The sequence below is a fragment of the Bufo gargarizans genome, chromosome 3 (assembly GCF_014858855.1).
Source record: "Bufo gargarizans isolate SCDJY-AF-19 chromosome 3, ASM1485885v1, whole genome shotgun sequence".
In the NCBI taxonomy this organism is placed as follows: domain Eukaryota; kingdom Metazoa; phylum Chordata; class Amphibia; order Anura; family Bufonidae; genus Bufo; species Bufo gargarizans.
This window is the reverse complement of record NC_058082.1, coordinates 113,822,494-113,840,190: the sequence shown is the minus strand read 5'-3', so window position 1 is coordinate 113,840,190 and position 17,697 is coordinate 113,822,494. Positions and strand designations below refer to the sequence as shown.

General features: G+C 44.2%; 1 protein-coding gene across 2 annotated transcripts in view; it reads right to left on the bottom strand.

Moving 5' to 3' along the window:
* Positions 1-17,697, bottom strand: part of STAC3 (SH3 and cysteine rich domain 3) — a 129,882-nt gene that overhangs the window by 34,454 nt on the left and 77,731 nt on the right. For both annotated transcript variants that reach the window (XM_044286429.1, XM_044286428.1), the window contains exon 4: positions 10,507-10,588. In XM_044286429.1, coding sequence (XP_044142364.1) covers positions 10,507-10,588 — 82 coding nt within the window. The remainder of the gene's footprint in view (positions 1-10,506; positions 10,589-17,697) is intronic.

Genomic DNA, 17,697 nt, shown 5'->3' with positions numbered 1-17,697 from the left:
GTATGTATAAGCCAGGACACAGCTCTGCATTTAGTGACTACTCCACTTTTTCAGGAGTCCCAGAAAAAGTAGTATTCTTGCTAAGTAGATTCTTGCTAATAGGGTTAATTACTCTTACTGGTAATTGGATTTTCCATTAGCCTCCCCAACGGCACTGACAGGAGGGTATCCCCGCCCCCTGGACAGGAAACAACACTGGAGCTCCAGATTTAAAAGGCCTCCTCTCCTTACCTAAGGCAGTTAATAACAAAGGACATGGAAAATGATGCAAGAAAAATGATTATTATTATGAATTCAAATAATACAATCCACAAAGGTAATTATACTCTTACCAAAACAACGAATAAGGATGGGAAAACTCCCAGTGCCATTGGGGAGGCTAATTGAAAATCCAATTACTGGTAAGAGTAATTAACCCTTTTCCCTGGCGCCTCCCCAACAGCACTGACAGGAGGATTAACAGAGAAGAACATATCTTAGGGACGGACTACTGGAGAAAGAATTCTACGCTCAAAGGACAAGTCCTGATTATGGGTCACATCCAGCCTGTAGTAGTGCGACCTTGAGTCCTGCTGGGGGAACAAGTTTCCTGTTGGTATAACACAGAGATATAGCGTCTCTTATCCACCGAGCGATCGTAGGCTTCCTGGTCGCTAGACCCTTATTTGGACCCTGGAACTGGATAAAGAACAGAAGGACGGCAGAACAACTTCCAGATTACAATGGAATTTTTTAACTACTTTCAGAAATAACACTGGGCAATGCTAAGGGATTATGCGGTCATCTAACATTTTTAGATACGGTGGACGACAAGAGAATGCCTGGATCTCACCCACCCTTCTAGCAGTTGTTATAGCTAGAAGAAAGGCGGCCTTAAGTGATAAAATCTTTATGGAGATGCTATCAATTGGTTCGAATGGCGACTCCATTAAGACTGTAAGAACTAAATTTAAGTCCCATGTTGGAAGGGTAGAGCGTACAGTTGCTTGACTAAAGGTTGTTCTGCCAATTTTGCGTCTATAAAAATACTCAAGGCAGATATCTGCACTTTGAGGGTAGAGGGCTTGAGACCTCCGTCAATCTGAGTGTTAAAAGACTCTGGGGTGGTGGATCGGACACTGGAATAAAAGATCTGGCACTGCTGGGAGTGTCCAGTATTCCCCTCCATAAGGTTGAGAAGCCGGGAAAACCAGGCTCTTCTTGGCCAATAAGGAGTGATCATGATTACCTGCACCTGTTTTTCCGCTACCTTCATTAGGGTCCTCGGAATTAAGCTGAAGGGGGGGAAACGCATATAGAAGCCCGAAGCCCCTTTGGCCAAGGGCGAGATAGGGCATGTAGAAATTCTGGATGGTCCTGTGGGGGGAGAGAGAACTGAATTTTTGTACCTTCCTGTTGCTCCGGTTTGCAAATAAGTCCAGGATTGGAACACCCCACTTTGCTGTAATCAATTGAAATACTTCAGGATTCAAGGCCCAATCGCCTTCTCTTATGTTCTGTCTGCTCAAGAAATCGGCCACGAGATTTTTGCTTCCTTTTAAATGGACCGCTGACAAGGAAGTCAGATGTCTCTCTGCCCATAGAAAAATCTTTGCGATTGCAGCTAGAACCCTGTTCCAAGTGCCACCTTGTCTGTTTATGTATGCAACCGTGGTTGTGTTATCAGATAAGATCTTTACATGGCATAGCGGTATCTTTGAATGGAGTGCAAGAAGGACCTTGAAAACTTTGATTTGACGAGGCAGTTGTCATGGAGTTGTTCCAAACTTCTTGAACCATCAGGTCTGCCACATAACCATCCCAGCGTCTGCTGCTGGCATTTGTAGTGACTATTAACAGATCTTCCTGATGCCAACAGACTTCAGTCTGCACATTTTTTCTTATTTTCCACCAGGCTAGGGATTGTAATACTCTTGATGTAAGGTCTACCTTCATTTCTAAGGAGGTTTGAGTACCGTACCAGGAGTCTAGAAGAAAGGATTGTAGAGCCCTTGTATGGCTCTGTGCCCATTTGACTGCGGGTATCGAGAATGTTAGGTACCCTAAAACCGTCATGATGTTTCTGACCGAGGAAACTTTTAACTTGCAGAATTGAGAGATCTTCTGATATATGGTCAACTTCTTCTCTTCTGGGAGGAAGGAGATCTGGAGACATGAATCCAGTAGAACTCCTAGGAAGATCTTTCGTTGACTTGGGACAAAATCGGATTTTTTTGTGATTTACAGTCGATCCTAAAGAAAGGAAGACTTCCTTTACTTTGTCTAGATGAAACAGCAGCTCGTTTTCTGTTTTGGCTGCAATCAGGAAGTCGTCCATATTATGAGATTACCCTTTAGATGGAGGTTACCTGTTACTTCGGATATTATCTTTAAGAAGATCCTCGGAGCAGAGGATAGCGCAAAAGGAAGGGGCTGGAATTGAAAATGACACAGGCGGGTTCCTATATGGACATCAATTCTCCGATATTTCTGGTGATTTTTGAGAATTTGCACGTGATAAAAGACATCTTGTAAATTCATAGTTACCATATAACAATTCTGAAGGAGGTTTATTGTCGACCTGATGGTTTTCATTTTGAATTTTTGATGAGTTAGAAATCTGTTCAACTTCCTTAGATTTATAATAAGATAAATATCAGAGAATAGAATCCCATTTTTTGCTGGTGGTCTGGAACCCAAATCAATACTTGTTTCTGGAGAAGGATGGATATTTCCGCCTCCAGAGATTGTTTTTCTCTCTGAGGCAGTGGCTTGTTGATTACATAGTATTCTTCTGGCCAGGTATCGAACTCTAAGCTGAATCCTTCTTGGATAGAATTTTGAATCCAAGGGGAGGTGCCTATTCTTTCCCACTGTGGAGCAAAAGTTTTTAACCTTGCTCCAACCAGGCTTTTGGCGTCATTGAGAAGATTTTGTCGGCTTGTCTGGATTAAGGAGGAATCCTCTTCCTTTCCCTATTGAGGACTGCCAATTTCCTAAGTAATCCTTCCTTCTCTGATCTGTTTTTTGTCTGGTTTTCTGGTTTCGAAAAGACCGCCTCTGCTGAAAAAAATCTACTCTCTGTAGGGAATCCTTTTTTCCTATCAGAGGCCTTTTCAAGGATGTCGTCAAGGACTGATCCAAAAAGACAGCCTCCTTCACAGGGGATAGAACATAAGCGATTTTTTGATACCATATCCCCTGACCAGGAAAGGAGCCAGATGGCTCTTCTTGTCGCATTGGAGACGGTGGCTGATCTAGCCGACAGTCTCACTAAATCAGCTGAAGCGTCAGCTAAAAAGTTTGTTGCCTGTTTTCAACGGTTTCGGTATAGATGCTAAGATCTCCTCTCTAGGAGCTCCCGCTGCCAGGTGATCTTCTAATTTTCCTAGCCATACCTACAAATATCTAGCCGTGCAGGTGAAAGAAATACTGGGGCTAAGTATCGCAGTATTGATCTCCCATGATTTTTTTAACCACTTCAACCCCGCTAGCTGAAACCCCCTTCATGACCAGGCCACTTTTTACACTTCTGCAAAAAAATGACATTTTTCACTTTCAGCTGTAAAATTTTGCAAAAAAAAAAGACATCCATATATAAATTTTTCGCAGAATTTATTGTTCTACATGTCCTTGATAAAAAATAAATGTTTGGGCAAAAAAAAAAATGGTTTGGGTAAAAGTTATAGCGTTTACACACTATGGTACAAAAATGTGAATTTCCGCTTTTTGAAACAGCTCTGACTTTCTGAGCACCTGTCATGATTCCTGAGGTTCTACAATGCCCAAACAGTAGAAAAACCCCACAAATGCCCCCATTTCGGAAAGTAGACACCCTAAGGTATTCGCTGATGGGCATAGTGAGTTCATAGAACTTTTTATTTTTTGTCACAAGTTAGCGGAAAATGATGATTTTTTTTTATTTATTTTTTCCTTACAAAGTCTCATATTCCACTAACTTGCGACAAAAAAATTAAAAATTCTAGCAACTCGCCATGCCCCTCACGGAATACCTTGGGGTGTCTTCTTTCCAAAATGGGGTCACTTGTGGCGTAGTTATACTGCCCTGGCAATTTAGGGGCCCATATGTGTGAGAAGTACTTTGCAATCAAAATGTGTAAAAAATGGCCTGCGAAATCCGAAAGGCGCACTTTGGAATATGTGCCCCTTTGCCCACCTAGGCTGCAAAAAAGTGTCACACATCTGGTATCGCCGTACTCAGGAGAAGTTGGGGAATGTGTTTTGGGGTGTCATTTTACATATAACCATGCTGGGTGAGAGAAATATCTTGGCAAAAGACAACTTTTCCCATTTTTTTATACAAAGTTGGCATTTGACCAAGATATTTTTCTCACCCAGCATGGGTATATGTAAAATGACACCCCAAAACACATTCCCCAACTTCTCCTGAGTACGGCGATACCAGATGTGTGACACTTTTTTGCAGCCTAGATGCGCAAAGGTGCCCAAATTCCTTTTAGGAGGGCATTTTTAGACATTTGGATCCCAGACTTCTCACACTTTCGGGCCCCTAAAAAGCCAGGGCAGTATAAATACCCCACATGTGACCCCACTTTGGAAAGAAGACACCCCAAGGTTAGCGGAAATTTTGTTTTTTTTTGTTTTTTTCTCACAAAGTCTCACTTTCCGCTAACTTAGGACAAAAATTTCAATCTTTCATGGACTCAATATGCCCCTCACGGAATACCTTGGGGTGTCTTCTTTCCGAAATGGGGTCACATGTGGGGTATTTATACTGCTCTGGCTTTTTAGGGGCCCTAAAGCGTGAGAAGAAGTCTGGAATATAAATGTCAAAAAAATTTTACGCATTTGGATTCCGTGAGGGGTATGGTGAGTTCATGTGAGATTTTATTTTTTGACACAAGTTAGTGGAATATGAGACTTTGTAAGAAAAAACAAACAAAAAATATATATATATTTCCGCTAACTTGGGCCAAAAAAATGTCTGAATGGAGCCTTACAGGGGGTGATCAATGACAGGGGGGTGATCAATGACAGGGGGGTGATCACCCATATATACTAGCTGATCACCCCCCTGTCATTGATCACCCCCCTGGTAAGGCTCCATTCAGACGTCCGTATGATTTTTACGGATCCACGGATACATGGATCGGATCCATGGATCGGATCCGCAAAACACATGCGGACGTCTGAATGGAGCCTTACAGGGGGGTGATCAATGACAGGGGGTGATCAGGGAGTGTATATGGGTGATCACCCCCCTGTCATTGATCACCCCCCTGTAAGGCTCCATTCAGACGTCCGTATGATTTTTACGGATCCATGGATACATGGATCGGATCCGCAAAACACATGCGGACGTCTGAATGGAGCCTTACAGGGGGGTGATCAATGACAGGGGGGTGATCAATGACAGGGGGTGATCAGGGAGTGTATATGGGTGATCACCCCTCTGTCATTGATCACCCCCCTGTAAGGCTCCATTCAGACGTCCGCATGTGTTTTGCGGATCCGATCCATGTATCCATGGATCCGTAAAAATCATACGGACGTCTGAGCGGAGCCTTACAGGGGGGTGATCAATGACAGGGGGGTGATCAATGACAGGGAAGTGATCAGGAAGTCTATATGCGTGATCACCCCCTTGTCATTGATCACCCCCCTGTAAGGCTCCATTCAGTCGTCCGCATGTGTTTTGCGGATCCGATCCATGTATCCGTGGATCCGTAAAAATCATACGGACGTCTGAATGGAGCCTTACAGGGGGGTGATCAATGACAGGGGGGTGATCAGGGAGTCTGTATGGGGTGATCAGTGGTTCATAAAGGGTTAATAAGTGGCAGGGGGGGGGGGTGTAGTGTAGTGGTGTTTGGTGCTACTTTAGTGAGCTGCCTGAGTCCTCTGGTGGTCGATCCAAACAAAAGGGACCACCAGAGGACTCAGGTAGCAGGTATATTAGACGCTGTTATCAAAACAGCGTCTAATATACCTGTTAGGGGTTAAAAAAATCACATCTCCAGCCTGCCAGCGAGCGATCGCCGCTGGCAGGCTGGAGATCCACTCGCTTACCTTCCGTTCCTGTGAGCGAGCGCGCCTGTGTGCGCGCGTTCACAGGAAATCTCGGCTCTCGCGGGAGGATGCGTATAAGCGTCAACCCAGAAGAGCAGGGCCGCCGGCAGGACGCAATCCTGCGTACGGCAGCCCTGAGGAAGTTAAGCAGGCTTTCACATTTTTTAACCATGGGGTCATGTAGTAAGCCCATATCCTCAAACGGAAGGGTGGATTGTTTTTACATACGGGCCACCGCCACTGCCCCATCAATCCTGGGAGTTTTAACCCAAAAAGTCGCATCAGAATCCGCAAAAGGATACTTACTTTTGAAAGAGCTTGTAACTGGGGTTCTTTTTTCTGGATCTCTCCATTCCCTAGAGATTAGATCCTTAATACTATTATGTACTGGAAATACACATCTTCTTCTTTCCCCCAGACCCTGGAACATTTCATCCTGTACCGACTTGCTCTTTTTAGGGTCTTCTATAGCCATAGTAGCCCTCTGGAAGGAATAACGGTCTCCCATAGCCGTCTTCCGAGGAAACAGACCTGTCATCAAGGATCTCCCCTTCATCCTCAATTTCATATAATTGGGAACTCTGGGATTTCTGAGAAGTGGAAGCTTGTGGAGATAAGGGAGGTAGCCTTGATTCCACCGCCACATTTACTTCCTCTCAAATTGTATCCCTCATGGAATTCAAAAGGGAGGGAGATTCTTCAGATACTATGTTCTCTGTGCACTTTGCAAATAGTGATTTTTGGGGATTTTGAGACAAAGGACTTCCTGCATATAGCACACTTCTTACGTCCTGAGTCCCCACTCTGTGTCCTGGTAGTGGAGGTTTCTCTGCCCTAAAAAATCTGATTTAAAAAAAGGTGGCTTGTAAATTATATCTATATTAATCTCTGCCACCAGGCACCCATCAGTGCACTTGTAAAAGAGAGGAGCGCTCCACATCCCAAATTTTATCTACATAGGTATACAGGAGAGGAGGCTTACCGGGCTGAGGGCACATCCTCCTGAGGAGTAGACATGCTGGAGCAGGGAAACACGCTATCCTCCAGGTAGTTCTCAGAATATTTAAAATTCCTACCCCCAACGCGCCCTGGACGCAGAGACGTCCATGCGAGAACGTGACGTCATGACGCATGCTGCGTCGCTACGTCCTGATGTCATCTCTGCTCTTGGACCTCCTCCTGCCCTGGAGAAGGCCCCGTCTGCATGGACGCCCATCGCGTCGGATCCACAACCCCGGAGAAGGGGTAAGAAGCCCGGGGCTGCCTTCCACCAAAGGTCTTATGCCTAAGGTCGGAGAAGGGAGCCAATGCATCCCCGGAGCCCCCGATCTCTGCAGTGGCCCTCCCATACAGGGGAAAACAGCAAGGCCATGCAAATCTTTACCATACTGACAGGAGCATCCGCGCTGTCCGTGGACTGGAAACAACACTGGCTTAGGTAAGGAGAGGAGGCCTTTTTAATCTGGAGCTCAAGTGTTGTTTCCTGTCCAGGGGGTGGGAATACTCTCCTGTCAGTGCCGTTGGGGAGGCGCCGGGGAAAAACTGCACACACACTTGAGAGAGGTGAATCAATGTAACAGCCTTACCACTTAGCTAAAGACTTGCCTAATATTACACTGGGATTTTCTTTATCTATGTGATTTAACATACAAAAATACAGTAAACCTAAATGTCATTGTGACACTGACTAGTCAGGAAAGTCAGACACCAACATCGCACATCACTTGAATTTTTATCTTATCTAATGCTTAAAAACATTAACTTGTTGTTTTAAGGTTGCTAATGGGTTTTGAACCCAAAAACTCCAGTGTACAAACCAGTAACCTAACCACTGAGCTATACACTCATAACACTGTAACATGTTAGCTTACATCATTTCAGACACATAGCCAGAAGCTCAGCTATAGACTTTCTTTGGTTGTGTGATTTAGCATAGAAATACACAGTAGATCTATAACTCATTCTGACTTTGACCCTGACCTATGAAGAACATAAATCAAACTCAGGTGTCAGGGTCAGGTTTCAGGGTGAGTATTTTTCTTCACACTGACATTATTCTGATATGTGACTATGATATCTGACCATGTCCTAAAGTGGGTATCAGTCAGGTGAGCTGCTGTGACATCACAAATGGGGATCAGTCAGGTGAGCTGTTGTGACATCATAAGAAAGGAACCATCAGGTGAGGTGCTGTGACATCACAAGTAGGGATATGTCAGCTAAGCTACTGTGACATCACAAGTGGGGATCAGTCAGGTGAACTGCTGTGGCATCACAAGTGGGGATCAGTCAGATCACAAGTCAGGTGAGCTATTGTGACATCACAAGTGTGGAACTATCAGGTGAGGTGCTGTGATATTACAACGTAGGGATCAGTTAGCTATGCTACTGTGACATCACAAGCAGGGAATCAGTCAGCTAAACTACTGTGACGTCACAAGTGGGGATCAATCAGGTGAGCTGTTGTGACATCACAAGTGGGGATCAGTCAGATGAGCTGTTGTGACATCACAAATGGGGATCAGTCAGATGAGCTGTTGTGACATCACAAGTAGGGATCAGTCAGCTAAGCTACTGTGACATCACAAGTGGGGATCAGTCAGGTGAACTGCTGTGGCATCACAAGTGGGGATCAGTCAGATCACAAGTCAGGTGAGCTATTGTGACATCACAAGTGTGGAACTATCAGGTGAGGTGCTGTGATATTACAACGTAGGGATCAGTTAGCTATGCTACTGTGACATCACAAGCAGGGAATCAGTCAGCTAAACTACTGTGACGTCACAAGTGGGTATCAATCAGGTGAGCTGTTGTGACATCACAAGTGGGGATCAGTCAGGTGAGCTGCTGTGACATCACAAGTGGAATCAGTCAGGTGAGCTGCTGTGACATCACAAGCAGAGATCAGTCAAGGGAGCTGCTGTGACATCACAAGTGGTGATTAGTCAGTTGAGCTGCTGTGACATCACAAGTGGGGATCATCAGTCAGGTGAGCTGCTCTGACATCACAAGTAGGGGTCAGTCAGGGGATCTGTTGTGATATCACAAGTGGATAACAGGCAAGGTTGTGTGGAATTATACAAACTGTAGTAAAATTGTTCCCCACTGGAAAGAAAATTCCCATGTGGCACTATTCAAGTGGCGTCACAACTGTGATCTCATCGTGATTCAGTGTGGCTTCATGTTGTGTAGACATCATCAGATATATCCATGAGTAAAAAAAAAAAAAGTCACTGTGTACCCTCAGCCTGGTAAATTTTATCTGTGATTATCTTTTTTAACGAAGAAACTTTCAATTCTGGGCACAGCACACCTCCATAATCCGCTCTCATGCTGGCTACCCACAGAATGACATCATCCAAACACTCAGAAATCATAGTTGCAGTGTAATGGTGCCACCTTGTGGTCAAGAGTTGAGGGACAGGCTCATTAAACCATATGCTATTCATTATTCTATTCTTTCAATGGTGTAATTTGTAAATGATGAATATCTTCGGGCTGCTGTGGGGACATTGTCTTACCCCTGTCACTCAGTACTTAAATCTTATATCTTTTGTATCGTCTATACTTGTAGATATAAGGAAGGAGAGAACGATTCAACCACCTGGCAGCACTATATCATATACCAATAAGTTATCCTTAGCATTTTATGATGGCTGAAAGGAGATATTGTGGAGGGTGGCAGCAGAGATGTAGCGACAGATCATTATAAGGGATTATTCAGATGTGGCCGTTTTTTTATAGAAATTTCTGCGACTGCCCCATTGATTTTAATAGAGTTTGCAGAAATCCATGTACATGCTGCAGAAAAAGGCACATTCCGATTTATGGAACATATTTTCAGTCATGGAAATTTCTGTAACAAGTGTGTGAGCATACCTTACGGCCACTCGCACACGTTGCGGAATATGTGCGGTTTTTCCACGCAGATTCCCATGTGGAAAAACTGTAGCGTAGTACCAGCAAAGTGTATGAGATTACACTGCTTTTTCTCCGTGCTGAAATTGACCTGCATTGTGTTTTTCTAATTTATCAGCCTGTCAATTATGTTTGCGGTTTTAGCTGCATTTCACCCTTTTCAATTGAAGTGTGGCAAAACCGCATCAAATCTGCACAAAAAAAACTGTTAGACATTGTGGATTTTGGTGCAGATATGCTGCAGAAATGCACATAAATCCACATGGAAATTTTTGCGGATCTTATGTGCGTTCACCAGCAACTGTGTGCGGGTGGTCTTAAAATCAGTTCCATTCACCTGAATGGGACTTGCAGGAATCCGCATGCTTTCCTCCCCTTTCAAATGAATGGAACTGATTTTCAGTCGCGGAAAATTCTGCAACAAAATCTGCGTTGTGTGAAGGCAGCCTTATATGCGGCAAACATGTACAGACTGAGCTTACATCCCATTCATCTTTCTCTGCTCAGATGATTGGCGTACAGTTACCATGTTATAATAAATCGTGAAGAGTAACTCACAGAAAGGCAGCAGTTCCTTCACGCAGGCGTACTGCTGATTGCTGTACAGGGGGGAGCTGTATGCCCGGCGGAAACCAGGGGGCTGAAAGAAAAAGTCAAGTATTATTACATACATTTCTCTTCTATAGTTTTCTGGTCTTTTGAAAATAAGTGGGGTCATTTATTAAACTGGTGTAAAGTAGAACTGGCTTAGTTGCCCATAGCAACCAATCAGATTCCTCCTTTCACATTGACAGCTCCTTTGGAAAGTGAAAGGAGGGATCTGATTGGTTGCTATGGGCAACTAGGCCAGTTCTACTTTACACCAGTTTAATAAATGACCCTAAAAGTTTCATCACTGAATAATGAAAAGCTCTAAAACTTTGTAGTGGACTTTGGGGGTCATTTACTATCCAGAAATATCTGGTGCAGATTTCGGCGCAAAGGTTAATTTTGCCACAATCTGTGACTTTTCACCTGTTCCCGCCAGGTCTAAAAAAGTGTGTGTGGAGTGGGCAGGGGAGGGGACAGGCCGGCAGGCCCATCTCATTCACCATATTCTATGCTTAGAAGCTGGCTTAGATGTAGAACTGGCGCTGGATGTGCCGAAGTTATGGAGAGGCCTGCTCCACTTCATAACTTCGGTAGATCCACCGCCAGCTAAAGGGGCTATTAAGACCGGCGTCTAAAACGCCAGTCTTAAGGCTACTTTCAAACTAGCGTTCGGGGCTCCGCTTGTGAGTTCCGTTTAAAGGCTCTCACAAGCGGCCCCGAACGCATCCGTCCAGCCCTAATGCATTCTGAGTGGATGCGGATCCGCTCAGAATGCATCAGTCTGGCACCGTTTGTACTCCGCTCAGCAGGCGGACACCTGAACGCTGAATGCAGCGTTCAGGTGTCCGCCTGGCCGTGCGGAGGCAAACGGATCCGTCCAGACTTACAATGTAAGTCAATGGGGACGGATCCGTTTGTAGTTGACACAATATGGCTCAATTTTCAAACGGATCCGTCCCCCATTGACTTTCAATGTAAAGTCAAAACGGATCCGTTTGCACTATCATGATAATAATCATTATCATTTTTTTTTTGTTCATGGTAATGCAAACGGATCCGTTCTGAACGGATCTAAGCGTTTGCATTATAGATGCGGATCCGTCTGTGCAGATACCAGACGGATCCGCTCCTGAACACAGGTGTGAAAGTAGCCTAATAAATGACCCCATTTGTTTTTCAGCTCCTCACACTTGAATAATCTTCTTGCTTTTAGTAAATGGGTTTTTACTGTCTGTAAAAGGGCTATTTACAGTCAGAGGTTTGACTGAGGTAGCATATTACCAAGCGGGGATTTTCCAACTGACCGCGGATTGTATTATATTGTGTATCAATTGGTTTTTATTATAGATTTTTTATTATAGATTTTTTAAGGGAAATAACGTGATTTTATGAATAAAATGCGTGTCAGAGTGATCCCAGATGTTGAGTGCCTATCTTTTGAAACAAGACGTTTGAAAACTGCCTTCACTGTCACTTGAAGATCATCAGGACACATTTTCAGGTCATGATGAAAACGGTTTACCGTGATTATTGGCAGGAGAAGAACATATGTGCTTCACTGCAAATTAGGTCTTAGGTGCACTGAGGGTAGGCCCTAGCCACTCAGTGCACCTTGGCTCTTCCGCTCTGCTTCCCTGAAGCATCCAGAAGACAGCGCAGGAGCTAAGGTGCAACAAATTGCCAGGGCCTACCCACGGTGCAATAAAGACCTATGTTGCATATTTTTTTAAAACCCTTATTTCTCCTGAATGTATCAACAGATCAAGGAAAGAAAGGTATGGTCTTAATCAGCGGGCTATGCCTTACCAGGCATTATAGCTGGATTAATAGAGTTCATCCCACTTAGGCCTCCTGCACACGAACCTGTGCTTCCCGTTGCCGCATTTGCGGACCCGCAATACACGGGCGCCATTCTGTAGGCATTCTGCATCACGGATGTGGAACCATTCACTTCAATGGTGAATTCACTTCAATTCACTATGGAGTGCTTCTGTGGGGTTTCGTCCCATACTTCTGTTCTGCAAAAAGATAGAACATGTACGCGATCTGAATGGGTCCGCGATCTGCTGCGGCTGCCCCACGGACGGTGTTTGTGCATTTTGCGGGCCGCAGCACGACCATGAGGCGCACACATGTTCGTGTGCAGGAGGCCTTACAGATGCATCCATTCGCTGGTAGAAAGAAGAGATCTTGGTAATAGTGAGGGATTAATTAGTACACAAAGTAAATCTGACTGAATAATGATTTCTTTACAACCAAAGCATCCCTTTAATATCACAAGTGTGAAATCCATATTCCATGATTTTACATTAAAGTGCCGTTCGTTTTCATATCAGTAGCATTACCCCATAGCAAGAGTTATTAAGTTAAAATAAATACCGCTTTTCTAAATACGTTGGATAGAAGGACGACCGTCAAAAAGCTCAATGAATCAGAGTGTTAGGATACAGGCCATAATGACTGCAAGTTGGGATACTGATTGGGTGTGAGTAGGATGAAAAGATGATGTCTGCAGATGGCGGCACTGCTATGAGGCATATCTGTGTGTTTTTTTCTGGGCACAGAAATGTGTAATCTGCGCTGTAGTAATAATTTGTATGTTACATAAATTGTGGCGGCAGCACGTATATATTCATTATAGCGGTTGTCCTAAACAAGAAAAGGATGGTCTAAAATGCTGAGGGTGCTGTTGAAACATAAAAAAAAAATCACAGTTCCCCACAACTCTCTGATTCCGGGTCCAGGTATGACGTTCCGAGGCATAGGCATGTGACTGCTACAGCCAATCACTGTCTCAACGTTGACACGCTACTGCGGTAATTGGCTGCAGCAGATACATGCCCCTGTGTCGGGAAAGTCATCACTGGAAAAGAAAGCCGTAAAATGAGTACTGATGTTTATGTTTGATCAGCACTGTCAGCAGTTTAGTTATTTTTTATGCTGAATAAATAGAGCTGTGATACGCTGCAAATAATATAGGGCCCAACAGCAACCCTTACCACACAGTAATATGCCCTTCACTGCAAGGCAGCTATAAAATAATGAAAATAATTAGAGATGAGCAAACGTATGAAAAATTTGATATGGCTGCTTTGATAAATTTCACAAAGAAATTGGATTAATCATGAATTACTTCGTCACAAAGCACATTTCTTTGTATGTAGAGACTACAATTTAGGCCTTTCAGGGGTTAATCAGGGTAAAAATAAAAAAAATACTCACCTTATTTGCTCGCGTAGAGGTTGTTGCGGCCATCTTAATTGAAGACACTGCACAAAATCTTGCGGTGACATGATAACGTTGTGACGTCATACGTCTCCCCGCGCAAGTTTTTTGCACAGTTTCTGCAATCAAAAAGGCCATGACAACCTCTTCACGTGCAAAGGGATGAGGGGAGTGTATTTTTGTTTTTTTTTACCGCCATGTCAGGGAAATTTCCTGACTTTGCGGTGGATCGAATTTTTCCTGAAATTCGGATCAAAGTCAGTTAGTTTGACTTCAGTTCACTCAACACTAATAATGATATTAAAGAATAGTGTTGATCACGAATACTGAATTGAGAATTTTTATCGTGAATATCAGCACTTCGAGAATTCGCGAATATTTTGAATATAGTGATATATATTCGTAATTTTGACTATTAGAGATTTTTTATTGCAACAGTACACATGATCCCTCCCTGCTTCTAGCTTGTGGGCAAATGATAAGGCTGCTATATCTTTGACTTTAGGAGTAGTGATGAGCGAACTTCTGTTTTAAGTTCGGCGTCTAAAGTTCGGCTTCCGGTTAGCGGAGAATCCCGATATGGATTCCGACTTCCGTTGTGGTCCGTGGTAGCGGAATCAATAATCGGCCATTATTGATTCCGCTACCACGGACCACAACGGAAGTCGGAATCCATATCGGGAACCATATCGGGATTCTCCGCTAACCGGAAGCCGAACTTTAGACGCCAAACTTAAAACAGAAGTTCGCTCAACACTATTTAGGAGTAGTGTTGATTGCGAATTTTCGTAATGCAAATTTTTATCGCTAATTTTTCAATTGCCGATTTCCTCAATCAAGAAAATAATAACTGAGATAACGAACTCTCGAATTCGTGAATATTCGCCCAAATATTCGCAAAATATCATGAATTCGAATATTGCCCCTGACGCTGATCACTATTAAAGAAGTACTCCAGCAGCATTTTTTATCTATGCAGTGCAGCGGAGGCCATTATTAATTAAGCCCCTCCTGACACAGCCGGTTTTTATTCCTTTACGTTTTCCCTCATCTTCCATAGCTAAATAAGGGTTTGCTTTTTTGCAGGATGAGATTTATTTTTTATGGCACCATTTCACTTACCAGGTTAACGTTTTGAGGATCTTTGAAAACATTTTCTGTGGGGTAAAATCAGGGGAAAACACAATTCCACCATTGTTTTATGGGTTTCCTTTTTAAATGAGTTGTCCAGGATTTTGACATTGATGGCCTATCCTCAGGGCTTCAGTGGGAGCAGCTCTGTAGTAATGAGATCCCTCCACTACAAGGTTGACAGGGCTCTGTAGTTCCAGAACCGACTTCCCTGACCAGCAGGGGTGCAGGGTGTGGAACCCCATGTAGATTTGCTTGTGGTGGCCTATCCTTAGTAAAGGCTAGACAACCTCTTTAATAACAGAGCTGGGTCTGAAAGGCATGGAAAAAAACCTCTCATAGAGAAACAGTCCAAAAAATCCTTTTATTTTGGTATCTTACCCCATCCAGAATTTCCTAAATTGCATCAATAATAAGGGGGGGGGGGGGCAGATGTGTGCTTTTTTTTTTCCTACTGCTCATTTATTTTAGCAACACATTTTTGTACTACATCTGACCCCTCAATCAAACCCAAGCCTGCTTTGGTTTCCTCAACATTTGGTCAATCCCTAAACATTACAAAATTGTCATCAGTCTTATAATTTTAGCTGCTACTATACTAGCACTGGCAAGAAACTGGAAACTTCAAACTCTCCTGGGATGAGTATCACACACTCTCATAACAGAAGAAATGCTCAAATCTCACAATCACAGATCATCCCATTTTTTAAAAGAATGCTTCCTTGACCCATTTTTTAACTTTAACTTGTTGCGAGTGTAAAAAGTAGAAATGTTTTCCTTAATTGTATTTCTCCTCTTTACAGCTTCCATAGAAGCAGAAATACTATACATATTCTAGTATACATTATTATACTGTAATATGTGATTCATTTGGACCCTTATTCCCTATTCTCCATCATTTATAAAAAAAAAATATACCGTATTTTTCGCCCCATAAGACGCACTTTTCCCCCCCAAAAAATCGGGGGGAAATGCCCCTGCGTCTTATGGGGCGAATGCGGACAATTTAACATCGCTGGATGCGATGTAGCGTGAGCGGGGGTCGGGGGAGGGACTGGAGGAGGAGCTGGGGGCCGGGAATAGCGGCGGGGCGGTGCAATCAGTGTACTGTAGCCCCGCCCCGCCGCTCCGATATACTAATATTAAATGTCTTATTCGATTAAAATATATTAGATATGCCCCCTCACTCCTAAATTGCTAATCGTACCTTAAATCCTATTCCTAGGTGCTGTAATGCAGGCCGGGCGGGCGGCAGCGTAACTCCCTGATGTCACGTGCCTGCGCCGCCTACTTTATGAATGAAGCAGGCGGCGCAGGCAAGTGACGTCAGCGAGTGACGCGCCGGCCGCCCGGCCTGCATTACAGAAGCTAGGAATAGGATGTAAGGTACGATTAGCAATATAGGAGTGAGGGGGCATATCTAATACATTTTAATCGAATAAGACATGTAATATTAGTATACTGGGGGCGGCAAAGGCGGGGGCGGCGGCGGGCGGGCGAGCTGATCCGTGGATGGCACAGTTAAGGGGGGGGGGTCTGTGGATGCCACTGTTATGGGCTGGGGGGCTGTGGATGCCACTGTTTTGGGCTGGGGGGCTGTGGATGGCACTGTTATGGGGTGGGGGGGTCTGTGGATGGCACATATATAACAGTGCCATCCACAGATCCCCCCCTGTAACAGTGCCATCCACAGATCCCCCCCCCCCCCCGTAACAGTGCCATCCACAGATCCCCCCCCCCCCTGTAACAGTGCCATCCACAGATCCCCCCCCTGTAACAGTGCCATCCACAGATCCCCCCCCCCCTGTAACAGTGCCATCCACAGATCCACCCCGTAACAGTGTGTCAGTCATCCACAGATCCCCCCCCATAACAGTGTCCGTCATCCACAGATCCCCCCCCATAACAGTGTCCGTCATGCACAGATCCCCCCATAACAGTGTCCGTCATGCACAAATCCCCCCATAACAGTGTCCGTCATGCACAGATCCCCCCATAACAGTGTCCGTCATCCACAGATCCCCCCCATAACGGTGTCCTTCACAGATCCTCAGTAATAGTGCCACCCACAGACCACCATTAGTTCCAAACCCACCAAAAGCACACCTTTTGGTTAAAAATATTTTTTTTCTTATTTTCCTCCCCAAAAACCTAGGTGCGTCTTATGGGCCGGCGCGTCTTATAGGGCGAAAAATACGGTATATAGAATAAAAGTCAGGTTCTGGGGCACTAGTCTCAACAGTAAACTTCATTTAAGAAAGGGAAAAAAAAAAAAAAGGACATGGGGCGATGTGGCACATTTCAATGGAGGGTCCCTCCTTTGTTGATCTATAAAGATCATATCTTATGATACTGTAGATGCCCACACAAAAACATGAATGGGTTTCTTTCTGTTTTAGTCTCCATAATGCAATGTAACTCTGGATTGTTTCTTTATTGTATCATTGATTTCTTCTTTACAAAATGCAATTCAATGAAAAGTATTTAAAAGAAAACTGCTCTTAAAGGAAATCTGTCACCAGGATAATCACTATTGAAGTAAAGCCATGGCCTAATAGCACTTTGTACCTTATTTCAAGATGTGCCTTTGTTTCAGCAATAGATGTTTTCTATCTTCTGATAATCCAGTTTATTTGGTATGCAAATGAGCCAGTAAGGCGCCCAGAGGGGCGTCACTCGTGCAGGAAGGAGCCCAGGCACGCCTCCTGCTAGTGCCCAAGGAAAAGGGGGCAGAGTTATGGCTTGAATGTGATGTAGGAGGGGTGGGCGGACACATTGTGGCAGAGGGTAGACACGGCCAGC